This window comes from Sander vitreus, chromosome 11, assembly GCF_031162955.1.
Source record: "Sander vitreus isolate 19-12246 chromosome 11, sanVit1, whole genome shotgun sequence".
In the NCBI taxonomy this organism is placed as follows: domain Eukaryota; kingdom Metazoa; phylum Chordata; class Actinopteri; order Perciformes; family Percidae; genus Sander; species Sander vitreus.
Genome location: NC_135865.1, coordinates 15,655,198 through 15,666,910, shown reverse-complemented (window position 1 = coordinate 15,666,910; position 11,713 = coordinate 15,655,198). Strand labels below are relative to the sequence as shown.

Genomic DNA, 11,713 nt, shown 5'->3' with positions numbered 1-11,713 from the left:
ATAAACGCGTGTTCTAGTGTTGTAGTCTGCCGCTAAATGCCAAAGAGAACTTCAATCAGCACGGAATAGCTCCTCATTTGTGTGCACACTCTGACACTTGACCGCAGTAGCCTCTGGCTTTACAGTACATCTACGACAACAGCTTTCACAAGTTCACCTGGAACTTCCAAACCACAAGTAAGTCTGTTTCTCTCTGCTGTTGTTTTTCACATGGAGCCTAATGTTAAAGCTAGCTGATATTAGCACTTGTTCCACCCAGCGGACCTCTGCATAACATCAGTTAACTTTAACCAGCCCAGTTCTATGTGAAAAAACCAATGTCAGAAAGAAACAGGCTTAACTTAACATACGTGCTGTTTGGGAGTTCTAGGTGAACTCATGGAAGATATTACCAGGCTTCGGAGCAGTGGGCTGTGGGTCTAGAAGACTGACGTTCTCTCCAGATTACATGTGAATTACTGTGGTAATGAATTGGGTATTGAGAAACGCAAAATTTTACCTGTATTGGTATCGAATTCTAAATTTCTGGTAGCGTGACATCCCTACTCAGCATATCTTTGCAACACTCCATGCAAACCTATATTTTGTATTGTTCTTCAGAGCACCCAGGAGAAGCAGGCCTGTCGGGAGAAAAGCATGCAGGATAGACTTCGTTTAGGCCACTTCACTACAGTGAGACATGGAGCGTCATTCACAGAACAGTGGACTGATGGCTATGCCTTCCAAAACCTTGTAAAGTAAGAGGCCTTTAGTGAAATTGTGTCTTATTGATCATGTTATTATTTTCTAGTTGTTTTACACATTTGTTTATTAGTATATTTGTTATTTATCCTTAGAGAAACTCACTCTTTCAGAAACATTCTTGTCACAGTGAAGCACATTTTTATACCTCTGTGCCGGCAACAGGTGGCAACATTCCCTCAAGGGAATGTCTTCACATTTGGCACAAATGTCAACTTGGACTGAAGGATGAACTGATTCGCTTTTGGTGGTCAAAGGTCAAGGTCACTGTGACCTCCCAAAATGTGTTTTTGGCCATAACTCAAGAACACCAACGCTGCTTAGGACAACATTTCACACAATATTGTCCTAATTAGGATAAAATTAAGTATTGATATTTTATATCCAAAAGGTCAACTTCACTGTGACAACATAATGTTCTGAAAAACACTTTCCTGGCCATTATTCAAAGCCATACTCAGGCACCGAAGGGGAGACATTTGGTCAGATACTGAATTGGTGATTAATTTTGGGTGTCCACCTTAAAACTGTGGTGATTATATTGTATCTTCTGTGTTGCTGGGTTGAAGGTGTGTGTGTGTGTGTGTGTGTGTGTGGAATTCATGTTTTGCAGTAAAAAAAAAAACACTTAATACCTTTTTTTGAAATTGCCTTCACAAAATCTTCTACTACATATATAATATTTTGTAAGTCTGGACAGACATGGATGTAAACGGCAAACGTATGGGAGCACGGGTATGGAATTGGTACCAATCTCGTCTAACAAAAAGCCCTGCTTTCTATTTGCAGACAGCAAGAGTGGATAAACCAACAGAGAGAGGACATTGAGAGGCAGAGAAAACTTTTAGCCAAGAGGAAACCGCCATCGTCCAGCAACTCCCAAACCCCAACTACAAACTTTGAGCCAAAGCAACGCAAAACCAAGGCAGTGAATGGAGCAGAAAGTGATCCCTTTCTAAAACCCAGCCTACCTCAACTGTAAGTTCAGTCCTTGTGTAAATCACAGATATCAGACCAGCCATTCCCCAGGCAAATGCTGTGTATAAAATTCAGTGTAGTTTTGGCTTATTATTTTGTATAATCTGCTCTTGTAAAGCAAGTGTAACAGGACTGTATGCACAGTAAGTAAAACTGAATGTAGTAATCGAAGTAAACATGTAGATGCTGTTGACAAAAGCAAATGTTTTTTCTTATCTCTCTCATCCTGGAAAGGCTGACACTAGCAGAGTACCATGAACAGGAAGAGATCTTTAAACTGCGTCTTGGACATCTCAAGAAGGTTTGCCAATGCTGAACCTGCAGCAACAACTTATTAAAAACTATTTATTTTTTTTCTGGTAGGGAATTAGTCTTTCTGTGCAGTACAGACACATGAACTTTATGTATTATTATAATTATTAATTTCATAAGTTACTCAATTTATCCAGGGCTCAGTGTATAACAAGGATAATATGTGCTTTTACACAGTTAAGAAGTTTAAAAACCTAGTTTTTTCACATTCATTATCTTTAAATTAAACATAGCAAATCTTTGTCTTCAATATGAAGATAATGAACATATTCAGCCTGACTCTCCTGCTTCCTGAGTTGAACCACTGTTCCTTTTGTTTGAATCACCCTAAGGATGTAGCGAGCCTATAGCTTGTCATATTCATTGTTTTCCCAATGAATAAGCATCACAGGCAGCCCATGACAGACTCTGTACTAAGTCAACCGTTAATATTTAATACAGAACTAGTCCGCTGTGCACAAGTGGGTTTTGATGAGCTCCTCTTCTTGTAGTCAGAGTTCTGAAGTTCCTTCTGTGCATTTGTGTTTGTGTGCATGAATCATTTATAGGAAGAAGCTGAGATCCAGGCGGAGCTGGAGCGTCTGGAGAGAGTGCGCAACCTTCACATTCGAGAGCTGAAGAGAATAAATAATGAAGACAGCTCACAGTGAGTCTGAATCAATTTCTTTGACAGTTACTGCATTGACATTGGAGCATGATGTTCACACGAGGCCAGTGTCCTCATCCATAGTGGTGATTAGGGTTGGGTATCGTTTGGTTTTTTTAATACTGTTAAAACGGTGCCGGTGCCTGAACAGATACTTAAAAGAAAAAAGGATGAGCACAAAACGACAGTCGCCGACATTAAAAAAACTGTTGTTTTTTTTTTTATTGCTAAGGCCATATGGTCAAAATTAAATGATTTATTAAAAATGTAATAAGTTATTTCACCAGTAAATTGCTGTTAAAATGACAAACAATCACTAGATGGGAAAAGGGTATTCTACAATAACTTTGAATGCACCATGAGGTACCCGTCTGTGTTGTTTTCCAACAACGGCAGCTGCACACTGTTGTACGTCCTGGTGTTGGAATCCCCTACTGTGAAATACAGTCACACTTTACACCGTTTAGCTGTCAGCATTTTAACAGTGTTTAAGCCGGCTACTAGCTAACGGTAGGCTAACGTTAACGTTACCTGCTGCCAAGTGTAATGTTAACTAGCGTCCCATGCAGCGATGCTTCTGTTGCCTCTAACATCATTTCAGAGAGCAGCACAGGCATTTATGTGACACCGAAATGAGGCCCCGAAATCCGGGTTGCTATTCGGTCCAGTAGATACCGGTCATTTTGGCACCGGTGCCATATTAGCACTGGGTTTCGGTATCCAACCCTAGTGATGATATTAAGTAACTGCTCACTGCATGAAGCTTTCTTGTCTTTTTTCACATTGGTCATGTATTGGCACAGCAAAGCTAATGTGGAAGAATTTGTCAGTGACGCATAGTGTAGGTCTATATTAGGGCTGTCCCAAACGATTATTTTTTTAAACGATTAATCTAGCTATTATTTTTTTGATTAGTCGAATAAAGATACATTTTTAAATTAGCGATTATTTTCCCATTGCTCAATTATTAACAATTTACACAAAACAAATTTCAATAAGGTTCAAATCTCTATTTATTAAAGTTGTTTAACACTGCACTGTTCAAGTAAAATTAATTTGTAGTGCAACCTGAAGCCAGATGTAGGCTATTAAATCCAACAACAAAATAAAGGAATACAAAAATAAAAACTTAAAGTAAACAGCAAGTGCAAAAAGAGTAGCCTGTATTTGCTTCTTTTTTCTTTATTTTAAACGGTAGTAGGTAAAATAATGAATACGCTCTTGTTTAACATCCAAGCTCTTCTCCCTTTTAATCTTACAGTAAAAAAAAGTGCAATTTTAGCAACATATGAAGTCAGATGTATCAAATAAATCCAACATAAGGCAAGTTGCAGAGTGTCTAATATAACAGTCTGTAATCGGTCACTCATGATGATGGGAAACCAAAAGAATAACACTGCCGACTGACAGCGTTTGATGATGCTTAATGTTAAGTCCTAGCGGGGCATTAAAATGAATCAACGGACTAACGTACCGTTGGGCTACTACTGGGAACACATTCTGTGTCACTATGTTGATAATCGCACATGCTTGGGAGTAAAGCTTAGATAGGGCACAAAAAAAATCAAGCCTGACCCTACCCGAGCCCGTGCACGTTGTGTCCGAGCCCGGTATTTTTTAATACGTGGGCTGTTATAACTGACGTTATAAAGGAATTGTGAGATATCTGAAACAATCTTTCCTGGTTATCGAAGGTAGTGCTACAGATGGGGGAGACACGATTTAGACGATTTAGCACAGTTTACTAAACTCTACTTGGGAGGGAAAGGGACAAAAAGGTGAGCAGAACTTACGGTGTTTTGCTGACTAAGGAATGCATTTTACAAAGTCTACAGACTACCACGTTGTTGGCATTAAGAGTAAAATACTCCCACACTTTAGAAGACCGTGTTGTTGAACTTGCGAGGAATCCATACTTGCGCTGTTGCTGGAGGCGGCTATGTTGTGTGTGTGTTTGTTTGTTTTGTTATTTCTACGCGTGATGCGTCGACGCAAATTATGTGTCTACACATTTACGTAATCGACCCAGCCAGTCTATATGTTATTTTGATTGTCTTCTGTGTTGTTTTTTCCATCCAAAGATTTAAAGATCACCCAACGTTGAACGAACGGTATCTGCTACTACACCTTCTAGGAAGAGGGGGCTTTAGTGAAGTTTACAAGGTAAGTCATTAAATGTTAATGTCATAGGTGTCAAAGTGAAATAATATTCTTAGCAGGTGTTCAAGTATGAGCCAACTTTTTTTGTACATGTTCTGCAGGCTTTTGACTTGATTGAGCAACGATATGCTGCTGTGAAAATCCACCAACTTAACAAGAACTGGAGAGAAGAAAAAAAGGAGAACTATCACAAGTATGTTACGCCATGTGAAAATATGTAACCTCACCAGCAGTATACTGTAATTAGTGCTTCAAATGTTGTGATATACTTAGACAAACTGTTCTGGGGCCCGTTTCAGGAAGGAGGTTTAACAAACTCTGAGTCTAAACCCTGATCTCTGAATTGATTTACCCAACTCTGAGTTTTCGGTTCCAGAACAGCTGATTTGAGTTGGTTCGGAGTAGGTTGACTCAGAGTTAAGCGCGTGCACCACCACTATAAAAAGGCAGCATGAATGGAGCAATGATACTACGATACACCATGGCAACAACCACAAACAAATCGGTTGGCATACTTTAACCCTCTGGAACTACTCGTGCGCACGTATACAGCGAGTTTGAATTTTGTTAAAAATGGCAACACGGCTGCTGTTGCAAAATAGCGAGAATTGGTGTGGGAGAAAATTGCTGCTCGAGTCAATGCGTAAGCTCTAATATAGTGTATTAATTTCATATTTAATCACAGGTAACCTATAATATTACTGGTGAAAACTGGAATGGTATTACACCTATAATTTCATTTAGGTGCAATCCTGCGGGCGAAAAAGTAAACTACTAGCCTACTAATCCCAATCTGAGGTTGCAGCACCATATCATTAACAAAACTATAATTTATAATCATTTAATTCTTTTTAATTGCTCTCACTGTTTGTGTCCAGGGAACACTACAAAAACGTTTCAGTGCAAGGCACACTTTTCTGACAGCTCTGCATGCAGTGGCTTTACTATTATGCTCTGCATCACCAATGTTGTAAAGAAAACTGCCATTTGCAAAAAAACATAATGCGACACAAAAAATCTGCTGGAATGTAAAAGCATGTCCACGATGGTGGATGTTAGTGAGGACTGTTAAGGTTAACGGTTAATCTACATATCTGATCGACTATGAAGAAAAACGATATCTTTCAAATAGGTTATCTGGAAATGAAAATGCATCTAGTCGGGCCTCAATATCATCTCCCGACGTATGTTTAACTCAGTGTGAAGTAGGATAATGCAGCTTCTTCATCAATGGGATCGTCGACAAAAAGAATTACCATGTTCAAGGTAAAAAAACGTTTTATAATCTGCCTAACATAGTTAATAAACCAACACTGTTTTTTATTCATGCAGATAACAAACTACTAAAAAAAATGTGCTGAAATGCGCCTGATACAGACTGAATGAATGAGGAATTGAAAGAGCACTGTGTCAGAGGAAGGAGACTGAGAGAAACTCGAGGTTAATTGAAGAAAACCTGCTCCTGACCTGGTTAGGTTCACAGACTCAGTTACTGTAGTAACTGACTCTGAGGTTAAGTTACCTCTCTTTCTGAAATGGGCTGGAGTTACCCCTCTCTCTCAGGTTTGAGTAACCTCTCTTTCTGAAACAGAAAACCCAGAGTTTCCCTCATCTCAGGGTTAACAAACTCAGAGTTTTCACTAAACCTGCTTTCTGAAATGGACCCCTGGTATCCTTTACTTTCAGTGTATTTGTGTTCCTCTATAAGCTCAAATGCCAGGCTGTCAGTGCGGGTGCAGTACTCTGTACAATATTGCTTTGGTTGCTAATAGAAGCACAATTACCTTCCTCTTCACAGGCATGCATGTCGAGAGTACAGAATACACAAGGAGCTCGACCACCCCCGAATCGTGAAACTTTACGACTACTTCTCACTGGACACAGACACGTTAGTGCACATTCAGCACTTTTCATTTCCAGCACTTTTCAGTTTCTGTTAGATGTGGGCTGTAATTCTTATAAAATCTTTTTTTCCATTCAATAGGTTTTGCACTGTCATGGAGTACTGCGAAGGCAACGACTTGGATTTCTACTTGAAACAGCATAAGCTAACGTCTGAGAAGGAAGCGCGATCTATAGTCATGCAGATTGTGAACGCACTAAGATACCTGAATGAAATCAAACCCCCCATCATCCATTACGACCTTAAGCCAGGTAAACGCACCTTTTTGGACAACTGATGCCTGTCATCCCGTCAATTCAACAAAATATCCGTTGCTTTACATTAACTCAGTCCTGAGACTTTTGCCCCTGTACCCCAGCCCTCTTCATTGCTTTCACCCCCAACCTCTCCTGATCTCCCTTGACCCTCACCCCACCCCTTAAAAGTATCCTGTGCAAATGGCTGAGCTCCAAGCCGAATAAACTGTGAATTAAGGGATGTGACGAAAGGTGTATGACACATATCTCAAAAAGCACACACAACTCTCACATTGTCATTGCACATTATACAGATAAATTTGATTATTGAAAGAAGTGGCATTTTGTACATTTTGCAAAATGCTATTTACATCTTATAAATATATTATTGCACTATATAGCATTATGGCACATATCCTCATTTACAGTATGGAAAATATGTTGTGATGTTCAGGGGGGGTGGTGGGGTGGACATTGTTTTGTGGAGTTCAGTGGTGTAGAAGCTGTAATAATATGGTATATTTGTATATTAAGGGGATAAAAACTATTTGTCAGAAATACAATTTTTACATTTTGTACATGCATAGATGGCAGCTTTAATAGAAAAGCTTACCTGTAACCTCAGGCGGCTCCAATGACATAGTCTGAAAAATGGTGAATCAGCAATATGTTAATGATTATTTTAAAAACAAAGGGTCAAACAGAGGAAAATAAACAGTAACAAAATACATGTGCAGCTGGAAAGGGTTATAGGAAAGCATGAGTATTCACCTGTAGCCTCGGGCAGCATCAGTGTCCTCGTCAGCCTCTTTCTCTGCTGATTGTCCTCCAGATCTTAGCCGAAAATTCTGACCGTTGTGTGACCCTGACCAACCAGTGCTGCGCCACCATGCGTTAATGTAGTCAATACACTGAAAACTACACTTGAAAAAATGTTATACGTCACAGAGACTAAATAGTATATGCATATAGTGGACACATTCATGAAAGGGTAACGCCTAAACCACACCGCCTCCCTCGCGGAACTGCTGCGGCACGCGCGTGGTGTCCACACTGACAGTGGTGCTGATGCGGTGGTGGGGGCCGCAGGGGGGGGCTGAAAAAACGCTGCAGCAAAAGGTTGAGACAGATTCAACTTTTGGAGAAACGCAACCCAACGTCGCCCTGCGATAGCCAATCATGTAACCAGCGATCAGTCTTGGTAGTCCGTTTTGAGGGGGTGTGAGAGTTTCGTACAGGAAACGTCACTGCCACAATAAAGTTTTAAAACACTGCGGACGCAAGCACTTAACTGCCCAGGAGTTTAACAGTTTCCTGTAACAAGCTCCAGCACAAAGCACAGCTGCTCCTCTTTTCTTTCTCTCTTTCTGCGTGAAATGAACATGCCTTTGTGCAGTTGGAAATGTCGGAAAACAATAATTGTAAAATATAAAGTCTACTTGTGCTACATTGGGGGGGTTAAGTAACGCAATAGGATGTCCCACAAGTGGGCCATTTTTAATGGCACTCCCACCGCGCACAACCCTGCAAAAAATCGCCAGATCAGATTTTCTAGTGTGAATGGGCCTTGAGTTTGCCTTTGATAATGACCATCAATAACAGAATATTTAATTTAAGCCTGTAACCGCATGCGGGCTACATGAACATCAACCTGAAAACATGACCACCGTTGCACACACACTGCTCAGGTAGGGGGTGTAACCCGGGCTTTAGGCTTTACGTGCATAATCAAATTGTGAGCTATGAGGCAGTTGCTAATAAGAACACCATCATATGTTGAAAACAAAAATGTAGCAAGTTAATTTTATATATCTTGGATTGGACATCAATACACTGATATATACTGGTGTGTGCACTCACAGTGTAGGCCGCGCTATTGGGAGAAAGTAGGTTCAGGGGAAACAAATCATGGTTTAGGTTTAAATAGCAATAAAGCCCTGAAGGATAACTTCTAATTTATGCTCCGACCGCAAGAATCACAAAACACAAACGCTGAGCTAACGTTAGCTAAGGCCAAATGACAACTCAGCAATACACTTCAGAAATCTTACCCGACTTCTCTGGAAGTTTCTTTTCTGTTTTGTGGCACAACTTTCCGACAGTGATGATTTGGGCATGATGCAAACATTAAAAAAAAGTAAAACTGCTAAGTATTTAACAGTAAAATGTTTTTGGTATAAGAATTTGACACGACAGCACTCTAACCTTTGATCTCCAGCAGCAAGCTGTTTCTGTTAACACAAACACACACACCGCTGTCTAATTTATAGACCTTTTCACAGATGTAAACATAAACATTCTAAATGGACCCAAGTTGATTTCCTGTTGCAGTGTATGTGAATGGCATCAGCTGACAGGAAGTTAACAAGGGGCCAGGTTGTTGCCTAGCAATGGAATTCCATTGAAAAGGTCTATAGTAGTGGGATTGTTGCCAGTTGAGTGTCAGTTATCTAGTTGGCTGAAGAAGTCATCCAATTTATGGTATGCCATTTCTTCTTTAGTGCTGACTTCATTTACTCTGATTTTAAGGCAATATTTTGTTGGTGGACGGCACAGCCTGTGGGGAAATCAAAATCACTGACTTTGGTCTGTCAAAGATTATGGATGATGACAACTATGGCGTCGATGGGATGGACCTGACATCACAGGGTGCAGGGACTTATTGGTGAGAAGAAATGTCCTTTTTATATACATCAACACATACAGTATACATGCAGTGTAGCAATACCACACTATAAAAATACTCCATTATAAGTAAAAGTGCATATTATCAACAAGTATCAGAAGCAAAGGTACTGGTTTAGCAAAGAGGTCCCTTTAGTGTTATATTAACCTGTAAGCAGTACTTGAATGCTGTAGTTGGTTGCGGTGTGTGTGTGTGTGTGTAAAGTAACTAGTGAAATTTGTTAAATTGATGTAGTGGAGTAAAGAACAATGTACAAAGTGGCATAAATAGAAATGCTCAAGTAAAGGATAAGTACCTCAAAACTGTACTTAATCACAGTATGAAGAGAGTAAATGTGCTGAGTTACTTTCCACTAAACCTTTTTTTGTTCTGGTTAGGTACTTACCTCCTGAATGTTTTGTGGTCGGCAAAGAACCTCCAAAGATCTCCAATAAGGTGGATGTGTGGTCTGTGGGCGTTATCTTTTTTCAGTGTCTGTACGGAAGGAAGGTAAGGAGGGCAATTCAGATTCTACCCTTAAATGTTTCTGTAATTTCTTGCATGCTTAAGCACTGCTCTTACTTTTTCAGCCTTTTGGCCACAATCAGTCACAACAGGACATCCTGCAGGAGAACACCATACTGAAAGCTACAGACGTTCAGTTTCCGGTCAAGCCGGTTTCCAGTAATGAAGCAAAGGTATGAGAACTTGCTTACAAAAGGGATACAGCCATTTTAAAATGTCTTTTTTTTATTATCAAAGAAAAAATATCTTAACACCTGATTGACCTGCAAATCTTTTATACTATTCCTCCCCCTTCCAGGCCTTTATAAGGCGGTGCCTGGCATACAGGAAGGAGGACCGGATTGACGTTCATCAGATGGGAAGTGACCCATACCTGCTCCCTCACATGCGGAGGTCAAGCTCCTCTGGAAATCTGCAGATGAATGCTGCTGGCTCAGGACCTGCCTCCTCCAGTATCATCTCATACTGACAGCCATGCTGTGACATTGTACTATGACAAAAAGGCAAACTGACCAAGTTGCTCCCACGCCTGCAGAGCTTCTCAGAGGCTCTGGCTTGTGGGAGGAGGAATAGCCGGCAACAGCTGGAGCAGGACACTAGTGGGGAGATCTCACCTGGCCTCCTCTGACCTGTGCCAGGCTTCTACTTGTTTACGAGGGCTTGATCAGTAGAGGGACAGTGAAGTGATGTTTTAAAAGGACATGGATAAAAGGATCTTTTGAGGGTCCGATAAAAGCACTGAAACTGACGAAGTACCTTGAAGAAAATGTGACTGGACGCTCTGTTCAGATGTTGCAGATGGATAAAGCCTTAAAGGGCCGAAGGGAGACTTGGCAGCCCGCCATTTAGATTGAATAACATGGTCCTGCCAGGGTGCAAATGATTCAGCTGCTAGAAGTTAATTTACTGTGAGGAGAGGACATTCATCTTTATGTAGAACTACAAAGATTAGTCTATTATTTTGGCAAAATGTTTTTCACAAATATTAGGCTTTAATTTGAGTTACTTAGCCATGAGAATGTAATGTGTAGCATACAAGTGGCCTCTAGTGACATGTAGGTTGGGGCCACATACTTATGTTAAATGCACAAAGTAACCAAATGTAGAAAAATGACAGTGTATAAAATCCTATGCAGGAATATTAATTGACAGATAAATTGGAAACTGTATATGCTGTACAGGTGAATTTTCAAATGTTGAACTGCAGCAGTAATGTGTACAAAGAGTTAAAATTTCCCCATGCAAAACTAGTTTCCTGGAGTGTTTAATTTTGCTGCTTTGTTGCTCTTACTTGTTTAAGGGCTGTATGTTCCACTTTGGGTACAAATTGTACAGTTCTACTAAGAGTGAATAATAAATGCCAGGAAATCTTTTTCGCTTCCAGTGAATGGTACTGTAAAACCAGTCTGTTCATTCTAAAGTCAACATTCATAGTCACCTGATAATACACTGTACATTTAAGGGTGCAATCTGCCAGCATTTGGCTCCCTTTTCTGAGATTACTCAGAAACTACTGACTCTCTGTGGCGTTATTTGGTACTGCATTG

At 40.2% G+C, this 11,713-nt stretch overlaps 1 protein-coding gene across 1 annotated transcript in view; it reads left to right on the top strand.

Annotated features, from left to right (window-relative positions):
* The window catches only part of tlk1a (tousled-like kinase 1a), a 19,311-nt gene extending 7,773 nt beyond the window's left edge, over window positions 1-11,538 (top strand). Inside the window, 12 exon segments of the mRNA XM_078261860.1 lie at window positions 601-737; window positions 1,531-1,719; window positions 1,954-2,020; window positions 2,580-2,677; window positions 4,759-4,840; window positions 4,939-5,030; window positions 6,636-6,725; window positions 6,822-6,991; window positions 9,506-9,641; window positions 10,040-10,151; window positions 10,232-10,339; window positions 10,465-11,538. Coding sequence (XP_078117986.1) covers window positions 601-737; window positions 1,531-1,719; window positions 1,954-2,020; window positions 2,580-2,677; window positions 4,759-4,840; window positions 4,939-5,030; window positions 6,636-6,725; window positions 6,822-6,991; window positions 9,506-9,641; window positions 10,040-10,151; window positions 10,232-10,339; window positions 10,465-10,635 — 1,452 coding nt within the window. The 3' untranslated portion in view covers window positions 10,636-11,538.
* Window positions 11,539-11,713: the final 175 nt, after the last annotated feature.